At 37.4% G+C, this 22,693-nt stretch overlaps 1 protein-coding gene across 5 annotated transcripts in view; it reads left to right on the top strand.

Annotated features, from left to right (window-relative positions):
• The window catches only part of ANKIB1 (ankyrin repeat and IBR domain containing 1), a 107,762-nt gene that overhangs the window by 51,236 nt on the left and 33,833 nt on the right, over positions 1 to 22,693 (top strand). For all 5 annotated transcript variants that reach the window (XM_054814058.1, XM_054814056.1, XM_054814054.1 and 2 more), the window contains exons 3-4: positions 11,546 to 11,846; positions 18,342 to 18,524. In XM_054814058.1, coding sequence (XP_054670033.1) covers positions 11,546 to 11,846; positions 18,342 to 18,524 — 484 coding nt within the window. The remainder of the gene's footprint in view (positions 1 to 11,545; positions 11,847 to 18,341; positions 18,525 to 22,693) is intronic.

Here is a 22,693-nt window from a genome sequence, read left to right as displayed (position 1 = left end):
ATAGGAAGTATTTCTTGTTTCATTGCTATAATTTGGGAAGTATTTTTCACTGCAGTAGAACGACAGAAGATCAAAGTGGTGGTGGTTTGAATTTCAGGTTGATGTAGGCTACAGTCTTATCTTAATTTACCTTATCTTAATTTATCTTATCTAGTTTTTATGACTGTTGAAGATGTTTCAGTAGGGGCGGGTCTACACAATTGTAATGCAATCAAGGATGACTTTGACAGAAAATTTGTTGACGTCAGAGGGAACATTGCATTGGTCACAACATATTTGGGACTGTCTCTTCCCATTTCAGGTTTCGTGTGGTTTTATTCCTTTTGCAGTCATGTTGAAAATTAGTTTTGGATGTATTGGAGGGAGATGTGTGCAGACTGTTTTTCAGAACATGACTTCTCTCGAGTTAAGAGGATATTAGGGGATTTTTGTGCTGCAAAAATATATGTCAAGGAAAAGTATTAGAGAAAACCCTGTTAATTTCTTTGTGGATCTTCCGGCTTTAGAGAGGTGCTGTAGCCAATTACTTTCTGATAACGTTGAAGCTGGTCTGAATTTCAGATTATTTTTTTTTTCTGGAGATGCAAATAAAAAAGAGGCTACTTCAGGCTACTTCACTCTCCACTGTTTTGACATAAGTTCTGTAAATGTTTAAACTTTGAGATCCAAATTGACCTAAATCATTCATGCTTAAGTATTCAGAGAGGTGCTACAAAACATATTCTTTATCAAATTTCTGAAAATCTATTTGATGCTTTGCCAGTAAAACTGGTATTCCCTTTTAAATTGCTCTCCTAACTGTACTTCCAATATAAATGTGAGCAAAAGAAAAATAATAAGAAGGTTAATAGCAGCTCTTTGTCTAATAAGGGCAAATGGGAAAAACATGGAGCTATTAACCAAAGCAACAGAGTCCCAGTGTAAGGAAATTTGTATTGAATGTATGGACATTTTCAGTAGGTTGTTCAGAAATCCTGGAGGAGTCCTTTTGTTTCCTCTTTTTTTTGTTCTTCATGGTTACTCTTTGAATGATTAAATTTTTTTGGTGTTTTCCAGGCAAGTTTTTACTTCTGATTTTAGTATAAAAGATATCCACCTAACTATTTTCCCTTTCTCCCACACAACAAAAGAATTCTGTCCTGTTTTAATAAATTAAAATATTACAATATATTATATTTCATCTGAATAATTTATTAGAATGTCACCATCTGGATTATTCACTTTTGAACAACAAAAAGCAAGCTTCTTTTTAATTATCAATGATTACGCAGATAAATTGAATATATAGAATATAATTTTATTTAAGATTAATTTTATTCATAAAAGCAAGTATGTCTGCATTGATATTATTCATACTAGACTCCCTTTATAGTCAGTGTAGACCTAGGTAATAGATGCAGTCGGAATAATTTAGTGAAGGCAACAGCACGATTCATTTTATTGTGAAGTTCACCCTAAAATATTTTAAATTAATTGTGTGCCAGAAGTGCCTGTTTCTTCTTGATTATAAAGGGAATCTAAAAGACCTGGATCCGCTGTAGTGGTCTGCATTGTATATCTCCAGAGCTGAGAAGATGAATCTCATCCTAGGATATACTAAATTGTGTAAAATCAAATAGTAAGCACCTGCAAAGCTATAAATTGAACACTTTCACAGTTTTACAATACCAGACGTGAATGCTACTTGTGGGAGACACTGCTTGCGATACAGTGGTAAATGTTTCACTTTTGTGGTCTGCAGTGAATGATGAGTGCGGTGTTTGGATCCCTCCAAGCCCAGGCACTGGTGTTTATCTGAATGTTTGGTTGTTGTTCCGCTCAGCAGCTGAAAAATACCTGGGTTTTGGTTCTGTAAGACCCTTTCCAGATTAGATATTTTATGTGGTTATGAGACTTGGTCACCTACTAAATGCTTTAGAATATGAAATATTCAAGGGTTTTTTTGATCTGATGCAGGAGAATAATATATGAAGAAGATGATCTGACCAGGCTTTGTGGGAGTATTTATATAAAGAAGCAAGAGGACCAAGTGAATTGAAATGCCTATGACTTCCGTAGCAGAGCATGTGACTGGTTGGTAGAAAATAGCCGTTTATAAGGTCATTTTCATGATACTCAGTCTCAAGAGCAGTCAAGAGGATGGAGGAATGATGGAATTAGGAAGCCTTGAAAATTGAGCAAGTTCTTTCTGTGACTGAATCCTGACCGGAGAAAACTGCCAAAGAGAGAAAACAGTGGGGACACTTAGAGGAGCAGCTACAGACGTGGAGTAGCAGCAGTAGTGTTTGCTAGGTTTCTCAATGGCTTTCACCCAGTTGGGCACTGTCTTCTAAAATACAGCTAAGACAGCTTGAAAACCTCAAACCCTTATCTGACTTACTCTGTTGTTTGATGGGTTGTTTGGTTTTTTTTTCACTAAAGCTCAAAATCTCGTTTAAAAGCAGTTCTCACTAACTAGATCTGTGGCCTCCCAAGATGGCTTCCCTGGTGCTCCTCGTGACTTCCTCCCAAAATACAAAACAGTGGGTGGGCTTTATCTTAGTAGTAGTCTGACCTACAAGCAAAGCTCAAATGCCAGTCAGCTGCTATGTTTTCAGCTCTTAAAATCAACCTTTTTCTAGTTGATTTCTGATTATTTTAACCTTAATCGGTTGAATATATGTGATGCCTGTGGAGTATATTGATCACAACACAGCCTTGCTCTCCACTTACTGAGGCCACTGTTGAGCGTGTTATTGCTTTTTCTTGCTACTAGGTTTTTCTGCACCCTTTAGAAAAGCAGGAACCTTAGTGCTCTTGCACATGTTTAGATACTGTTTAAATGCTCTTAGTAAAACGATCATCTATTCCCCACATTGTTCTTATCTTTCTTTCTGTGGAAATCAGATACTGCAGAGTAAGATCACTTTGTTAGTGACTGATGAGATGACATATTAATGCAGTGCACTATTAAAGATTTCTTATTCTGTGTTTTCTGTTCCCCTTAGTAGAACCCTTGTGAACATTTTACCACAGGCAAAGTAAAATTATATTTGGGTTGTAGAGGAGTACAGCTTTGGTCCTTGCCAGCCAGGATGACTGAATCTTTATTTCGACTAATTTTGTTACCAGGTAGAGTTTGTGACTCTGTCGAGTTGATTGGTAACTGCTGAATCATTGTGTCAAATGGCTTAACTTCACCCTGGGGTTAGAGGCACACGTGGCATCCTTACCAGGGAAATCTGTTGGCTCAGTAGTTACTGGAATAATGACTGAGACACTTGCAGTTTCTGATAAACAGAAATAAACTTATCAGAAGTAATTAAGTTTTTTAGCTAAATGCAACATCCAGCTAAAATATTCAGTGACATTGTATATAAACCCAGTTTTCCTTTTGGCCAAAATATAGACACTGGATGATTTGATTTTTAAAATTTGTAACTCTTTCAATTTAAATATAATAAAAGTACTTCACTGAGACATTTAAGAAAATAAAAATCAGTGTTATCAAAGATAAAGCGACATACAGATTGAAAGGATTTTTCTGAAGGGAGGGATAGAGGAAGATGAGAATGTCTGTAATACATTCATGTTTTTTAAGAAATAGAAATGATGCAAAGCCTGTTAGTATTTGCTGTGCAATTTCATCATTATTGCTATATAAATAATATCAACACTAGATGTCATACACTGCTAGGTGATTTACAAGCTGATATGTAGATAATGGTCCCTGCATAGAAATATAAAGCTATGTGTTTAAATGGTGAAGATGAACCTGCTCCTTGGTAGTTTCATGCTTATTAGTTCATCTCACATCTCTTTGAAACCAAAAATAATAATCTTACAGTTATCTGAGAAGAGAATTCAGTGTGGATAGTCTTTTCGTAAAAAACTGTTCAAAGGAGGGATTTGCAGAGAAGGCTGGAAGTTCAAGAATTGGTTCTAGCTGTAAAGAAATGTATAGAAGAAAGGGCCAGACAGAGATGAAAATCATACAGAAGACATTTAGTCACAAAAGCTACTGGCAAGCAGCCAGCTCCAGTGGAAGCCACTTCTAATTTGGCACTCAGCTCTTTTTCTTTTGAAATCGCACTCAGAATATTGAAATAAAAGCCAGAAATGGCATAGGATCATGGAAATAGTATTCCTGACCATCCAAGGGAAGGCCAAGCTCAAGTAACTTGTAAATAAATACAATAGTTTTCTGGTTAAGGATGGCCTAAGGATGTTGTTGATACCTTTTTGCATCAGGAATTATTTAATTCTGTGTTTTGGGGCTGCTGTTCCTCCTAACAGGCATAGGAACCATATATAAAGCATAATGTGTTTAGCCCACAGTATAACAAACATAAGGATTAACCAAGTTTTGTGTTCCTCACTTTTAGCATACACTATCTTTGGATCTGTGCTCCACAATTCAATTGTATCCCTTTGCCACTCCTGCACATTGTGCCTCTTGTTTTTCTGTGTTGTACCAAGCCAAAGATTACTATCTACAGAAGGTCATACTTAATCACATTAGCTGACACAAAACCACTAAACCAAAGAAACTTTTCAACCTATTTGCGTCTTTTTAGTAAAGAGAATAGCAAGCTCTTTATTGATGCATATTTGTATAAGACCTTTCTTAGGTGTCTTTCGGTGGTGGGCTACTACGTTTACATGAGTCAGTCCAGAACTGGAACTCAGACTCAGGTGCTGACCTACCTACCTTTAATCACTTTAATAGTCTTTTGGAAACAAGCTATTTGGCGAAACCATAGGTGAAATGACAGCAATGCAGTGAAAAAGATTGTAAGTCTTTTTAGAGCCAGTTTAGGAGAGAATGAAGACAGCACTTGTGTTCCAGGTGGTATTTTTGTACTGAGCGTTACATTAAGTCCGTAAGTGAAACAGGCCCAGAAGAGCGTATATTGGCAGAGTCAAAGATTTCCATGTGAACCTCAGATTGCTCTAAGTAAAAGACATGATTCATATGCGCCATAGTATGGCCTTGGTTCTCAAATCAGTGGTTTTCTCTGAAAATCTGCAGAAATTGATTGACTACTTAGGAAATGGATTTAACCCATTTTACCAGATGTACCATACTTGATAGGAGTCATATGAATGGGAACAAATGGGAGGCATCTCTGTTTAGGAAGAATACAGAGTTGGAGGCCAGAGTGGAGTACTTGATGTAAGGGATCTTGAAATGTCTGTGAAGACTTCAAATTTCAGAAGGAAGAATTAGCTCTTCATAGACTTCCATCAGCAGTGGAGACGGTGTCACTGACAGCCTCTGAGATGCTTCCTTTGCTGTTATCCCAAGTCACCACTGGTTTAACCTCACTCCTTACTATAGCAGGATATTAATAGTGTTTATGGGAATTCTGGTAGTGTTAATAATAGTGCTTAGGCAAAGGGCCAATTGAATTTAAGGCTTACAGAAAGTCAGTATAATAGTCTGTGTTTTTTCTTTGCTAAACGGTTAATGATCTGTCAGCAGATTCTTTATCTTAGAATAGAAATAGTTACTGTCTCCTGCCCAGATTTTTACTGCATGCAGGAGATTCCTGGGCTGTAAGAGAAGCTTAAGAATCTTAATGAAACAGGGAAAAAACTGTAAGTACTAATAAAGAATTTTCTAGCACTATATAATGAATAAAAATATCAGTAATTGCTTTTACTAGATGTGGCTTTCAACATCAGGTAAATAATGCTCTTCACAAAATTATTTAAACCAGCTCATACTTCTATACAGCTGTCAGTAATGGCTAAAAAGAATTCTTCAAGTGCTTGCTAGAACACTGTGGTTGTTTTCTTATAGTAAATTTTGGGGGAAAAGTACTGTCAGTTAATGAAATAACCATGATTATTCAAAGTTTAATGCATCAGTATTGACCTACTGCATTGGAAGCTGAATGATTCAATAACTGTATGAATTAATTCATTACATATGAGTTTTAAATTACCGGCTAACAGGGCTTGGCTCTTCTGTATGTTGTTGTAACTCATGGCTTACCCATACTTCTCTTAATGCTCACAAATCTATGAGCTTTAGGTTTATGCCTGCACTGGACTTTGCAGTGTAACTTTTTTTAATAGTAAGCTGAACTTACATGGGCTATCTAACCCAAGGACCAGAGGGGATGTTGTGAAAGGGAACCCTGTGCAGATTAGTTTACCTTGTTGCGGCAGCTAACCTTTTACTTGTATTGCTTAAAGCAACAGTGCAATTTGCTGCCTAGTTTATATAGTATCCATAAGTGCTTTGCATTCAAAAATCAGTAAGTTTCACTGCCTTTGAGCAGACTCAGACTTGCTTTAGTCTCCAGCTGTCAGAACTACCTTTAAAATTTCATTTTATGCTAGGTTTTATTTTTCTATACATAGGTACATTTTCCTATGGTTTTATATGCATAAATATATATAGATATATATAGCTTTAATGTATATAGATAGCATTTGTTTAGAGAGACAAAGAGACTGTAAATACGGTGATTTTCATGCCCCAAACATGAGGGATTTTATTAAAACCTGAAGAAATGGTTGTGTGGATGTTAGTTTCCCAGATTGAGGGAATGTGCCAGTTGTTTATTATTCAAGTTCACAGCCTTGTGATCTTGAGTCTCTTGCTGCTTTTCTGCAAATACAGATAGGAGTAGGTGTGAATGTTACAGCCCTTTCTTTTTTGTCACTTTTTTCTACATTTTTTTGATGCTTTTGTCACCTCAAGTTTGGATTCTGCAAAGAGCTACAGCTTGAAGCAAAATCTGGAAACTGCAACTAGAGTAAAGTCTGGCTGCCTTGTGGTTAAGTGGTATTTCCCATAGGCAATGCATTTTTTCACTGTATCAGTACATTTCCAGGCAAAATTTAGCTTTTTATACCTCTGAAGTTGTGAGTCAAATTGCAGGGTTCTGTAGCACTGCTCTGTGAAAGTCTTACACACCAAATACCACTGGTAAAAATGGAGTCCTGTCAAATAATGAATTTTGGATGTAAAATGTATTAAATTACCCTTTTTCGGATACTAATCATCTTCTCTGAACTTGAAGTCCTGGGTTCAGCTGGGCTTTTCAGTGTTGGCTTGACTTCCCCTTGCACTGAAGAGCTGATCCTTTGACTTTTGGAAGAGATTAAGGAGAGAAAAAGGGGGGATACTGTGGCACTTCGAAGCCCGTTTATATGTCCAGAGTGAGGTGCTGGTTGCCTTTGGCAGCTCTGGTGTTTGTCACACCCATTTATGAGACACAAAAGTTGAATGACAAGCAAGGAGAACAAGTAATCAAACCTAATTTTTCCCCAAGCCCAACAGTGTTTTTTACAAATGCCACAAAATTGCTCTTGAAAAATATGGCTCTTACTAAAGTTTTCAACATATTTAAGAGACGGTTGGGCAATTTTTTAGCAGATAACTTCAACAGGAAAATGTTGAGCTTAGACAAGGGAATAGCCTTCTAAGGAGGATTTTTGGATTTCTGTCTTGGAAAAAAAAATCTGCTGATACTTCTTGCTGCAGGGGTTGAAAATCTACCTTGCTAATAGATTTATTTGAGTAGGGATATCCTTTGTGCTATGAAGCAATAGTAAAACAGTGCAGTAACACTTTAAAAGATTTCAATCCATCCTAGAGCTTTTCATCATTTGGTTAATACGGCAAAGTGCCTTTCTATTTGTTTAAAAACAGAGAATCTGCAAGCAGGCAGGACGTAAGCACTTCTCATTTTACATTAAGATATACATAACTTCTTAAAACAAAAGTTTTATTGTTTATTTCCCAAGAGCTTAATTTTATGGTAAAAAAAAATTATACTAATTTTGTAAGAAAAAGTGTCTCATTTATGACTTTCATGGGTCACCACAAAAACATTGTGCTATTCTGAAATCAGATGCACTGTAACCTGATTCAGGACTGAATCACATGTTTTAAAATACCACAGCATGAAATTCCACTAATTATAAAGAGCTAAATATCAAAACCAGAAATGTACTTTGTAATATTATCAAGCCTAGAAGGTAATGATTAGATAGCTAAAGACGCTAGAGAAACTGCATCTGGTTTGGGAGGAGACAATGAAAGTTCTCCTGCAATTAAAAAAACTCAAGCCCTGGTTCAATGTCGTACAGAAACCACAGACAGTTCTTCACTGAATTTTAAAGTAACATTTTACTTTTAAGTTAGAGAAGTAGCAGGAATCAGTACATTGAATATAAAGCAACTCGAAGTGAGAGGAAAATACGTGGTTAACGAATACCCAAAGGACTCCTGACATTCAAAATATGCAGGTTTAATTAGCACAACCATCCAGCATGTTAGCATGTTCTACAGCCTAAGTGCAAACTTTGAAATAGAGTTCAGGCACTTGATGTGAAAGACAAAGTCCACTCTCTTTGCAATACTGAATTGCTTCTGTTAGCTTTGTACCACGAGCTACACCTTTGTGCCAGTTGAAGCCTTTAATCTCGTACTTCCTCAGTTGTGTGTCCTCAGGGATTCCCACTGAGTGCTTCTGCACAAAACTGGTACTTGTGCTACCGTACCACAGTCCCCTGTAGCAATTGCAGAAGGGATCTGGTCCCTTCTTTGTCACACTTTCCTCTCTACTCATTCCACAGCTAGTTTGAAGGTAACAAGTGTCTTCTACCTTTACAAACTTTGTGTTATAGACTTCAAATAGCTAGGCTTACTGACTTGAACATCACTGTTGTCTAGTTTTAAAAACTACTAAAAAAGGAGCCACACATGAAGTCTTTTACACTCCTTAGCCGCTGCCTCTTCCCAGTGCTGTGATCCCTTATTTTTTTTCTTAAGGGAGATGCAAGAGTTTTGGGATTGAACGTTAGGAGACATACGGATAGAAAATGACATGGGTGGAGGGAGGAGTGAATAATAATTAAAAAAAAAATCTTGTGTTTAATCTTGACTTAGGAAGTCTGAATTGAAATATTAACAACTTCACATGTATCTATTCATACTGCAGTTTACAAATGAATTGAAGGCTGAGTTGGGGTGATCTTTACTTAAAGTAAAAATGTAACAAAAGAAATTGTGAAAGTGAGTTAACAGAAGAAAAGGTATTGGTGTATTGTGAAACAGACTTTATTGCAAAAGTAGAGAAGCTCAGATTTTAGTGAGTCTCCAAAGTTACATCTCACAGAGACCAGGATGACTTAGACTTAGATTTAGCCTTGTATTTTCTATATCCAGGTTTTGCAGTGGGTACCTGCAACACCTCGATTCTAAGGAATCTAGTATTCTCATATCTAAGAATTCATCTCCTCATCCCTCAGTGAGTTATCTTTTCTTTCTTTCCTTCCTTCCTTCCTTCCTTCCTTCCTTCCTTCCTTCCATCCTTCTGTTCTCCCATCCTTCCACTCTCCCTTCCTTCCCTCCTTCCTTCCCTCCCTCCCTCTTTCTTACCTCCCTTCCTTCCTGTCTCCTTCCTCATCTTCCCCTCCTCCTGTCTTTCTCTTCTTTCCCACAAGCAAATTAATTTTGGATAGTGTTTGATACTGGTTAGTCTTATCATTTCATGTAATTGGCTGTGAAGCATTTGCCTGTGTTGCTAAATCCCTTTCCTCTGAAAACAAAAATAACAAGCAAACAAAATGTGCTATCACTTTTCTGGCAACATCTTTAATCTCAAGTTTGGCATATTTGTGTTTTCTAACAAATGCATCTATCATGTCAGCTATCATGTTTCTCTAAGGAACATTTTTGCTGCCAAAATAAGGCAACATAGAGGAGACTGGTTTGTTTTTATCTTTTCCTGTGAATAATTTGTTACCGCTTATTTAAAAGAACAATATTTCAGTCATAAGTTTCTTTTTGAACTCAAACTGTTTAGAGATTTTCAGAGGGAAGAAAGGACAGAAACCCAGCTGACCGAACGGCTATCATCAAGACATCCTTCTACTACAGGACCAGATCAACTGTGCCTGAATTTTTCTACTGAAATACTTGTCCAGTCTATTTTCAATAATTTCTGAAAGGAAAATTCCACACCCACTCTGTATAGCCTCTTCCTTTATTAGTAACATAGTTTCAGGATTATTCTTTGTCCTGAACAAAGCACGGGAGAACTCCAAGAGAGAGAAGGGCCTTCCGTGTAGTGGGGATGTATTCAGCAACAAGGGAAAGGGGAGGTGGCCTTTAGACTTGTAACCATAGCATAGGGCAATAACCAAGGTAAATAACGTTTTCTTTTGTCAATTTGGTTACCGAGTTCCTCTGCTGTCCTGTGTTCACCAAGAGCAATATGGTCTGATTTTGTATTTAGGCAGTGCCTGCCTTCAGGTGGCTGAGCTGCCTGTTTTAAACTGGAAGTGATTGGAACTCTTTCTAATTGGTCTTGGGGGTGAGGGCAGGCAGAGTGGAAGCTGGTCCCATGTATTGTCTTAATGACAATTCTAGAATAACTTTTTTCATACCTGCAAACTGTTTGGAGTCAGGGAACAGCCTGGAGAGGGGATGAGCAGTGACTTCTGCTGGTTTTATGTGGGAGGGGGCTTAGGAGAACAGTGCAAGTGTTTCTGCAGTGACTTCTTGAACGTGTGTGCTGTGCTTCTCTTCTCACCTGGTATTACCTCTCTGGGAACTGTCCTTCTGACCTGCACACGGAATTCTTCTACCATTGATCCTGGTCCTACAAAGAGATGGTCTTTCTTCCCTGCCATTTTCTGCCATTCACCCTCCTGTAGGGAAAAAAAAATATTTTAATGTACCTTAAAAGGCTAAACCAAGTTCGGCTTCATTTGGCTTGTATGATACGTCTAGTTCTTCCATTTCAGAACTGGATTGTGACTTCTATAATTCCTTGCTGGCAAGAAGCAGCAGAGCTGCGTTGTCTCAGGAGCTGTCAGGAATCAGATTTGTGATTCCAGGAATCAGTCTGTTGTTTTCCTTTCATTCCTAAGCTGATGCTTTTTGCTGGTTTAGTTTATTGTCCACTTTGAACTGCCTTTAAAGCATTCAAGAGAAGACTTTCATTCTTGCCACCTTGCATAGGTGAGGGTTTGCTTTACGTTGCACTTCCATATATTCTAGAGTGAAAAAGCAAATAGAGTCTTTCCTCAGTGCATACAGTGCTAGCAGGAAAAGTATTTCATATATTTTCAAGAAGTAGTAAGTACTGCATTGACATCTGACTAAAAGGGATTTTTAAGAAATTCCTCTAGCATTATCTATTTGCAAACTACCAAATGCACTACTATTCAGCGGACAGAGCAGAAAAAAAGAATCCATTTCATCAATCTTGTGACTTAATAACATTTATTGCAATACAGCACAGAATTGTAGAATAAACTTTGCCAACTAAAATTTTTGTCACACACTGACAAAGTAATTATATGCGTTACTTAATGATATTTCAGTAATTCATCCAGATCTTGGCTACTGACTCCTAAGAGAAATGGAGAAGAGCTGTCCACTAGTAATTATCTATCAAGAATGTTTATCACTCACATGGCTAATCAAAATCTTGACAAGAAAAAAAGAGAGCTGTTGTAATAGACCCTTCCCACTTCAAGGAGATGAGTGGAATTGTGTGCTAATTATTTTTCTTCTATTTTTTCCCCCTTGCAGAACTTTCCTTTTTGTTAGAGATGGTAACCCAAATAAACGGAATGTGCACAATGAGACATCTATGCACTTACTGTGTATGGGACCTCAGATCATGATCTCAGAAGGAGCTCTTCATCCTCGCCTGACACGACCCTCAGAAGATGACTGCAGAAGAGCAGATTGTCTGCAAATGATCCTGAAGTGGAAGGGAGCAAAGCTGGATGAAGGACAATATGAACGAGCAGCCATTGATGCTGTTGATAACAAAAAAAATACACCTTTGCACTACGCTGCTGCCTCAGGGATGAAAACCTGTGTCGAGGTAAAGGTTCATGTATAATCATGTGTCTATATACTCCTATTAGTAAATGACATGCACAGTGTTTCACAAAGCTGTTTCAGGGCAAAAAGATCTGCTATAGTATACTGAATTAACTTTTTAATTCTATTTTTCATTAACTGGAAAAATTACAAAGATAAACAGCCCAAAATGTACACTGTCTGTAGAGAACAACGAAAAAAAACGATTACATATACCTTACATATACATTAGCTTCATGATATAAACTCCTCAGCACGGAGACAACTTGTGTAGGCTTATAAAAATTGGAAATAATTACAAGACTAACACTGGAGAAAAAGCTTTAAAGGTAGGCATAAGCATACCTATATGTGTAAAGAGAAGTCCCTGAGAGAAAATTAGAGCTCTCTTTATTCTGCTCTGTAGCAGAGACTGGGAAATGCTGTCCATGTTTCAAGAACAGGTTTGATGTCTTTAATTTACAGTGCCCAGCTTTTTTAGAGGATGCCATGCATCTGTGCTGACATACTTAAATAGAATTACCTTTTTACAAATTAAAAATTACTTTGAAGTTTCTGAAAGTAGTGGATAGTAATGAGTAATTGTGAATCATAATGACTTTGAAGATCTCCCATCAAATTTATCCAAATTTATCTTTAAACTATACCAAGTAATGAGGACTAATATTTAATTGTGCTGGTAATTTAATTTAAAGAACACAAGAACAGACATCTTAGATTTTCAAAAGCAGCTAACATTTTCATAAGTCTGTCTATTATAACATCAAGATTTGTATTTTGAATGGTAACAATTCAGAATTAAATGTAAAATTTAGGTTATTTTTCTTCTGTGTATAACTTCATGTTTATTGAGACTACACTCATTAACTTAGTATCATCAGCAAAGTTTATCACCTCATTATTCACCTGCTTGTCTAGATAACTTCTGCATTTCTTAAACAGTCTGGTCCCAGCACCCATGGGACTTCACTGGTGACCTCTCTCTGCAGTAACAACTGAGGCTCTCCCTGTACTTTCCTGATTTTCTCTGGAGCTATTTTTAGTATTGGTGTTACTTTTACCACCTTCTGATCTTGTACTATCACAAATTTAAGCAGTAAGTTACATATTATAATAAATACTTCAGAAGTTTCATATTTGAGTTCCTTTAGGACTCATGAATAAGTACCATCTGGTGCTGGGTATTTATATCAGTGTTTGGTTTATTGGATGTTCTAGAACCTCTTGTGCTGAGACTTCAATTTGAAACAGACTTTCTTTTGTGTCTGTCATAAAGCATGTGTGGACTCCAACAATTAATATCACTTTTCTGCTTTATGTTAGTTGAGATTGCTTTTGCACTTTCTCCAATGACCGGCTTTACAAACACATTGACAGATTTACTGTGCGATGTTTTAAAATTATTTATTCTGAGTTGTTATGTACTTGGCATACTGCTCAAAAAACATTCAGAACCTTCTTTATTGTGATTTTACATTTACCTTTTCCAGACTTTGTTCTTTACACGTTCTTCATCTGGAGACAACTTCAGCTTATTTCCCATACAATTCTGTCCCATTGTTCTGCCTTCACAGATTCTTCTGATGTTTCTAGAATTTTTTTTCCATGCTTTTATTTAGTACCACTTTTTAAAAGCAGGCAGCGGATTATTTGTCTTTTTTCTGCTTCTGCAGGAATGGTGAATCTAAGTACATTTTGGGAATTGCTGTTGCATGGTTCTTTGATTGTAACATTTTGAATTAGATCTTGTAGACTACTCTAGACAAAGTCAGGAGCTGCTTTTCCTCTCTTGTGTTTACTGACTATTTTGTCTATTATTCAGTCCATTATGTAGTCTGAAATTCTAATTTAAGCATCAAGTATTAGCTTAGCATTTTCTCAATATATTTGGGAGACACGGTGACTGAAGTTCCCTCTATTTTTGTGGTTTCTGCCCTTTCTGTTCTTGGTCAGCATGTAACTGTTATTGTTACAGTTTTGCTTAGGTGGTCACCAAAGCTTTTTTTGTTCAAGTCCAGAATTGTATTCCACTGGGATTCTCTGGTATTTGTTGATAGAATTAGTTTATTTATCTGTGAGTTTGTGGGCATTTTTTTTTAAAGAAAGGTAAATAGCACCACCCTTCCAATACTGTGAACTTCTCTGTGATTCTCATCTAATGTGTTTTGTGGTATTACTTTATTGCACTGATTGTATTCTGTCAAGTTTCCAGATACTGTCTGAAAATTCTCATTTAAAATTTGTCATTTCAATTCCCCAGCCTTAGCTGTGCACCATCTTGAACTGGATGCTGTTCTTTATCTTCCGGTTTTTCATTAGTCCCGTCTTGAAAAGCTCAGATAGTGTCTTTTTACTTCCAGTAGTCAACACTTTTTTCATTCTGTTGGTATAAAGATCATCCTTCCTAGTTTTCTGAGCGTCTAATGAATGGAAATTCAGCTTCCTTACGCCATTTTCTGTACTATAACTTAAGCCTCTGTCTCTCTGGTCCTCTACTCAGTACTGAGAGGAGTTAAGAAGATGCTGCTGTTAGATGCTGATACTTAACCTCCAGTGTCACAGCCTGAATCTTGCCCCTGTACCTTCTCTCTTCTCTGCCCCATGTTGTTACAGCTCTCCAAGCTCTGTGCTAGCACTTTGTCTTCAACATGTCCCTAGAAATTACACTTACTGATTTTCACCATGGAGGCAAGTCACCGTGCAGTCTTTCCTAGCTGAATTATACTCAGACCCAGCTAATTATGCGCATGGTAACTGAATTACGCACAGGTACTGCCTTGCTCTTCCCATCAGCTAGAACGAATCTTTCTTTATTTCTATGGTTAGATGACTGATTTAGTGCCTCTTTTGATGCGATTGATTTGTAAACAAGTATCAGTCTGTCTCCTAGGTCTATGCTTTTATCTTGATTGTCAACTTTTAATTCTTTTTAGATTTGATAAACCATCAAAAATATTAATTGCAAAGGACTGTGTACTTTTCTCTTGTTCTCTTTTTTAATGTCACTTGCTTCATCCAGCTGCCTGATAAATTCTGGCTACAAGGATTTTCAGTCATAGTTGTTCTATCTAGCCTTCCCCAAGAAGATCCATTTGCTTTTAAATGTTATTGTACATTAGAGGACAAATGTGCATGTCATATCAGAAAATGGGAGATACCAGGATTTAGCATTTAACGACCTCTTTGAGCACAGTTGGTGAAAAACACTCACATAAAATGATTTGACATGAGAATGGTTGCTTCTGGTAGAGAAATGGTAAACAGAACATAAGTTTAGTAACCAGTTTCCAATATATTTCAATTTCTGCTATTTACAAGCTTGCTTACTCACATTTGTGAAATATTATGTCTATTACACTGACTTGTAAAGTGCTTTCAGTTGGACCCATATCAATATATACTGGAAAAAAGAAAAAAAAAAAAGGAAAAAAAAAGAAAAATTACATTATCCACAGAAACTCTTTATTTCGTTGTCTTCTGTCACGCTCTCTACACTTGAGATCCCCAGGTAACTTCAAATTTACAAGGGATTTGAGCAAGGAGTCTTCTGCCTCAATCATTCTGCCTTCCTGCCCCCAAATGGGGCTATACAGTGGTATTAGAGGTAGACACAGCTGTTCAAAAGTTGTAATTTCAAGAGCATGAAGGAAATGGGCTCAAAGAGTAAGATCCAGGCAGAGTATAAAGTCAGAAGGAATCACAGTCGCTGCAGAGTAAATTGTGGTTCTGGAGCTGGGCTGCAGCTTTTAAGTACAGACTGTAAAATTGATTGGTTTTAAACTCATCATGAAAGTTCATGGTTTGTGTTTCTTCACAAATTATAGTTCTATTTCTCACTGTCTGTGATATGATTCATTAGATGAATCCAACTACTAGACTGCTAGTTCCCCATTCAATTACATAAACTGGGTTATGTTATCATGACAATACATACCGTTCAACTGACTAAACCATTTCTGACTCTGATTTGCATTCAGTTTGTCTTGGAAGAAGAATTTACAGACTGATCCACATGGATTGCAGTTTGCCAGAGTTTCGGCACAGTTATGTAGTCTACCTAGTCACAGTTTCTACATTAGAAACATAGAGTACACCCCCAAGTTCAGACTTTGCTATGTGCCCTACCATAGGGATCCTAAGAGTGGTCCTATCTGAGATATCTTAAGTCCTCTGGTATAGTCTGTAGTCCTTCTAACTTCTTCAACAGGAACAGGATTATGAACAGGAACACTGTATTAGGAAAAGCCTGAAACAGGTGAAGGAATTTAACAATGATCTCTCTGTTCTTGGAAGTATTTAAGCATTAAAATTCTTAATAAAACAAAAAGAGATAAAAAACTGAATCGCCTAACCCTCAAGTCATCTTCCCTCTTTCCAGTAAACTGAAGGTTACTTAAAACCCCAGGAGCAGCTTTTGCCCAGTTTTGTGGTAGTTACTCTCACTTCAGAGCAGCACTCCTCTTTAATCGTCTCCTTTTTCCATAACTTTTCAGGAAAGTCCCAGCCTTGTATCTTCCCCTATCCCCACCACACCCACATAAGAAAAGGAAAAAAACAAACATAGTCCCTTGTGGGTGAGCCACCTACTAGTTGATCTGTTCAGAGTGCATAGTCAGATGTGTTGTCTTGATACATCTCCATTCACATATGTTAAAATTCTCCTCTGAGCAGAACAGCTGTGGGGAACCCATTGCTAAAGATAGTTTGGGCAAAGTTAATGTGCTTACCTCAAAATACTGAATAGAAAAAAGACTTAACTTTCATGCTGAATAGATTTGATTCTATGCAGGTATATTCCACTCTATCACAGCATATTTGGCATAATAAATGACATTTTTGCAATTGTTTAAATTATTAATGTGATTCTTTAAATTATTAATCTCCTTTTAATTACTTAAGAAACAGAAGCCTTTTTAACAGTGCTTCCAGAGAAATATGGCATCATTATTAAAAACTTCTTGATTGGCATATTCCTCATCTTGTAGATTAGATTTTGAGCTGCATAGGTCTATGGAGTGTTCTTTCAAGTATATTTATTATTTTTCTTCCTCAGAAGGTGTCCTAGTTGCCTCAATTAAATTTCTGTTAGAGTTTAAAATGTACAGACAGAATGTGAAACTCATGTTAACAAAGTTTCGGCAATGGTAAGAAGTTTAGATAGAACAAGGTAACTGTAGGCTGGGTATCTTGATAATTATCCTAGTATTATCTTTGTTTCTGCCTTATACTCTGCTATGAAGATAAAATATAGTGTCATACTTAATGACACTAATATCTTCTCAACTAAATCTTGTTATTTCACTGGTTTGTGGTATTTTTGGGTTTGCATTTCTTTTTATTTTGGAGAACGTGGGAAAAGTTTCCAAAGAATCTGCAGCAATGATTCCAGGTTTGTAAAATACATTCTATATTTTATAGTGACAAGTGAAGGAAGTACAGTCTGCTGAAAAGTAAGAAGTCACTGATCATGATCTAAAAGGTTTATGTGTGAGATCATTTGGGGGAAATATTTTTTTTAGAAGTATAAAAATGAAAAGCTGAGTTTTGAAATATCCTGGCTAAAAATACAGGATAGTGTTGTCACGGTCTGAAGGCAAGATAATATTTATAGATTTTAGTTTTCTTTAGAAATGAGTCAAATCATATAAGTAGTGAATGATTGTCCTGGGTGCTCCATCGTTAGAAGTTTAGCACGTGTTATAAAGATGTCATAATAAATCAGCAAAATGGTCCATTGTTTGCCTTTAAAATCTGTGGCATTTGTTGTCCTTGCTTATTATAGCAGGAGGCAAGGTTGGCAAGGTAATGAGAGCAGCACAATTAGTGTTTATTAGCTAGAGACTGCATTTCTGCATGGTTACTGGCAAGAGACAAGGTTGGTGAAATGGTGTAATACTAGACTGTATTAGAATTATTAGAATTAGACTGATTTAATTTCATTTTTCTCATGTTCTCAAACATAAGGTAGAGCTACCAGTAGTATTATGTGTTATGTGTTAATAGGTACCCCATCTTCCCTCCTACCCAAGGAATCTCCCATTTTCTGTCACCACCAGTGTACCAGTGCTGGGAAGAATGGTGGACCATAAATAAAGTATATTTAAAGGTGTTTCTAGCTCCATCTTACCAGGTGCTTGAGGACCTCAGGCCCCTTATTTTCTACAGAGCACCAACCATAGCAGTAGAACAGAATTTCAGTGTTTAAAACCTAACAGAGACATATTGTACAGCATTGCCTTGTAACATATTTCTGAGATTTTGTGGTTCCATGGAATTATGGTGGGTATAGGTATAATTATGTATGAAATCAAGCAGTAATTTATTCAATAACAACGGAGAATCTTTGTTTCCCAAAGACCATTGCTGTTATATTTGTCTCTTCTTTCTGTTTTCCTTGTTCATAGATTTTTTGTTCTCTTAACTGACATATCTTTTCTTCAGGGTATTATTAGAGTTGGTAATTAATAACTGTTTACTTTGCCATTTTACTTTTCAGCTTCTAGTAAAACATGGTGGAGATTTGTTTGCAGAAAATGAAAATAAAGATACCCCATGTGACTGTGCAGAGAAACAACACCACAAAGAGCTGGCTCTTAACCTGGAATCTCGAATGGTATTTTCACGTGATCCTGAGGCTGAAAGCATTGAAGCTGAATATGCTGCTTTAGACAAAAAAGAGGTCAGAGGATACTTTAAATTTGGGGTATTTTACACATTTATATTTGTAGCAGTTACATTGTGACAAAATTCTGCCAAGTATTTCAGTAGGTACTGTACTTTGTACTGTGTGTTTGTAAACCATTTGATTTTAACACAGCTCTTTATAGGTTTCAAGTTAAACTCAGTGTGGTGGGTTGAGCCTGGCTGGGGGCCAGGTGCCCACCAGAGCTGCTCTCTCACTCCCCTCCTTCACTAAACAGGGGAGAAAAGGCATAACGAAATGCTTATAGGTCGAGATAAGGACAGGGAGAGATCACTCACTAATTATCGTCACGAGCAAAACAGAGCAAACTTAGAGAGGGAATTCATCTAATTTATTACTAGGCAAAACAGAGTAGAGGAATGAGAAATAAAATCAACTCTTAAAACACTTCCCCCCACCCCTCCCATCTTCCCGGGCTCAACTTCACTCCCGGCTTCAACCTTCCCCCCCTCATCGGCACAGGGGGACGGGGAATGGGGGTTACGGTCAGTTCATCTCACGGTGTTTCTGCCGCTTCTTCATCCTCAGGGGGAGGACTCCTCTCAACATTCCCCTGCTCCAGCATGGAGTCCCTCTCACGGGGTGCAGACCTTCAGGAGCAAACTGCTCCAGCGTGGGGTCCCCCACGGGGTCACAAGTCCTGCCAGCAAACCTGCCCTGGCGTGGGCTCCCCTCTTCACGGGTCCACCGGTCCGGCCTGGAACTTGCTCCAGCGTGGGCTTCCCACGGGCCGCAGCCTCCTTCAGGTGCCTCCACCTGCTCCGGCGTGGGGTCCTCCACGGGCTGCAGGTGGAATCTCTACACCCCCTCATCCTTCCTCCATGGGCTGCAGGGGGACAGCCTGCTTCACCATGGCCTTCACCACGGGCTGCAGGGGGATCTCTGCTCCGGCGCCTGGAGCTCCTCCTCCCCCTCCATCTGCACTGACCTTGGTGTCTGCAGAGTTTCTTACATCTTCTCACTCCTCTCTCCGGCTGCAAAAGCTCTCTCTCTCTAAGTGTTTTTCTTCTTCTTAAATATGTTATCACAGAGGCGCTGATTGGCTTGGCCTTGGCCAGCGGTGGGCCCGTCTTGGAGCCGGCTGGCATTGGCTCTGTCAGACACAGGGGGAGCTTCTAGCAGCTTCTCACAGAAGCCACCCCTGTAGCCCCCCCCGCTACCAAAACCTTGCCACGCAAACCCGACACACTCAGAGAACATGACAAATACATTGTCAAAACTAAAGAGAAGTTTTATTCATATACTTAATTACGTGGACTGTCTTGAAAGTGTTGCAGGCTGTGAGGCCGGAGGAAATACAGTGAGACCAGTAAGCTGGAAAACAGTTTCTCTAAACTAAACATTTTTTACATATTTTTATTCCTTAAGATGATTCTCCGTCTAAAAATGAGGGTAGGAGAAATTCTGAAAAGGAGAAAATCTATGGGATAGAATAGGGAAAATGTTCTGGTGGATCTTCCTATACTGAGACTGGGTTGAATGTCACCAAAAACCAGCTGAGTATTGCAGGATTTCAAAACAGTGCATTTACTTTCTTGTTTTATGACATGATGCCTGAAGCTACTGCATACCAGAACTTGTCTGAAAAACAGGTAGTAACAAGTGTTGTTATTTTGAAGTCAGTTTCTGAAAGAGAGAGGCTAATTGACTGACAAAAATTTGCTTGAATTCTGGTATGCTTTACAGAAGACTGTGATTTGATAAGGATAATTTGATCAAAAAGATTCTGAGCAAAAGTTCCCTCTCCCATCCATTATCAGATTTTAATTAACTAAAATTCTAAATAACAATACATAGATAAATTATATGATTCAGTAAATATTATGAATAATTCTGTGTAAATTAAAGGACAATAGATTTATGTATGGCTACTCCCTTCAAAAGCAGCATGGCCTTGCCTTTTACTAACTTAGCCCACTTATGACCTAATGACACTTAAAAGAAAATTCATTAAGATTTACATATGAGTAGGCTTAGATCACATCAGTTGTTTCCCTGAATAATGCCATGCATGGTCTCTTTTATTTGAGGGTAAGAAAGCCTTTGTACTGTTCAATTCATTTTCTGACTAATTTTCTTGAATAAATTCAAATATAAACAAGCTTAATTAGATTCTTTATTCCTACGTGAGAGGTTTTGAGATGAGGTTTAGTATACTTGAATTGTACATTGAAATAACAAACGTAATTAACTCCTTTTAGTTTCTCTGAATATTCCCATATAGTGACACCCAAATTGTTGTAACAATATAGTTTGAAATTATATTTTCTCTGTTGGTAAAACCACATTAAAAGACTGCTGCAGTTTCCTGCCACGATTGCAGTTTACCACTCCTTGTAGAACTATTTGGATGGTTATGCTGTTGACTGGCTATGGTGATGCCTCCAGCTGTTATCTTAATAGGGCATAAGAAGTGATCCAAAAGCCTTCCCCAGAACACATATCCTTCACCAAAATTGCCCCTCAAAGATAGTCCTCTACTTTTTTTTCTCTCAATTTCATTTTTAAAAAGTATTAAACACTGAGGGAAGTGAGTGTGCAAAATGCTTGTTTAACATAGTATTTAGATTGTAATTGTTCAGTGATGCCTTTTAACATCCTTCCAAAACACAAAAAATTAATTCATAGAGAATTAAAAAACTTTGGAATACTAAGGAATGCATTTTCAAAGTAATTTCATCTTTTGGTTGAAGGTTAGAGGAAAAGATAAAACATTTGAAAACCGTGAATAGGATTTCTTCCCAGGCAAAACAGCCGAACAGGCTTAACTCGGGTGTTTATGATATGCACAGTAGTATCTGGAACGATGGTACCCACTACCTCCCCTTCCAGACCTGCCATGTTTACAGCAGAAGATAATCCTCTTTCTCATACAGAGCAAAAGATTTTCGTAGTGCTCTGTGCAGTGTCATTGAATTACGTGTGTATACTCAGAGTAATAACAAAGCTTTGTTTCTGATCTTGAGAATCAGTTGTGGTGTTATTCACATTGAAATATTACCAAGGAATTATATGAGTGCTCATGTTTAGAATTGAAACACTTGTAATACTGGAAAAAATAACTTGCACATACCTTTCTTTGATTACAGAGGCTCTCAAGCCGTTAAGAGATATAGATTGCTGAGTTGACCCACATTTCAAATTTGAGAACCTGACAAAGAGCTGTCCATCTTCCAACAGTTTACTCCTTCCACAAGAGTTTCTGAATAAAATCCATTTCTGTCATACAGTTACCCAACCTTTTAAAATCTCATTTTACTGCAGTGCTCCCTGAAGCATATTTTGAAAGGAACATTTCCATTTTACTTTGGGTTTAGTACACCTCAAACATTTTTAGTCATCAAATTAGAGACTGCAGTTAAAGATGGGTAGCAAACAGGCCCTAATAGTTTTGAAACACAAACATGGTTGTTAAGTGTGTTTCCACAAAATGCAGGTTGGAAGGAAAACAACATACCAACACACACATAATCTGTATCTCCCTATATAAAATGGAAATGCTAAACGTTTTAAGAACGGAGTATAGAGTGTGACTGTCTTAGCACTGTAGTTACAGCAAAAGAAGATCCATCTATGATGTGTGGGCAGTGGAAAGGGTATTAGAAAATAAGACAGGAGAGTATTTCAGATGACTGTCTTGATTCTTTTCTCTTACTTTGTTGATGAACAATCTCCAAAAAAATACCTCTGTTGTATAAAATCTAAGTTTATATTTATCTTTTAAATCTATTTGAAGTTACACTAAATAATATGACAGTAACTGATTATTTTTTAAACTGCTTTTATAGATTTTGGTTGTTTTACTTGCAGTCTTTTCATTTGCTGTTTATTCTAGCATGGGACCATGTTTGTCTGGGTGATGTACCCCTGGAAGATAACAGGCACCTTCATTTCAATCACATCATGCAATGTTTTAAACTTAAGAAACACCTGGGAATGAGCAGTTCTTGAGAACTGATCATCCAGAACAATTCTGGCTCTCAGTCAGACTAAGAGAAATACATATTTCTTCAATTTCAGAACTGATGTAATGTAAATATATATATAATGCAAATATCATAAATACAAAGAGTTATCTAAAATTATTAAAATGTACTTTATTTCTCCAGATAGAGAATGGTTTATTAAGTGAAAGGAGAGAAAGG

This window comes from Grus americana, chromosome 2 (assembly GCF_028858705.1).
Source record: "Grus americana isolate bGruAme1 chromosome 2, bGruAme1.mat, whole genome shotgun sequence".
In the NCBI taxonomy this organism is placed as follows: Eukaryota; Metazoa; Chordata; class Aves; order Gruiformes; family Gruidae; genus Grus; species Grus americana.
The sequence above is the reverse complement of the archived record's forward strand: the minus strand, read 5'-3'. Positions and strand labels throughout refer to the sequence as shown.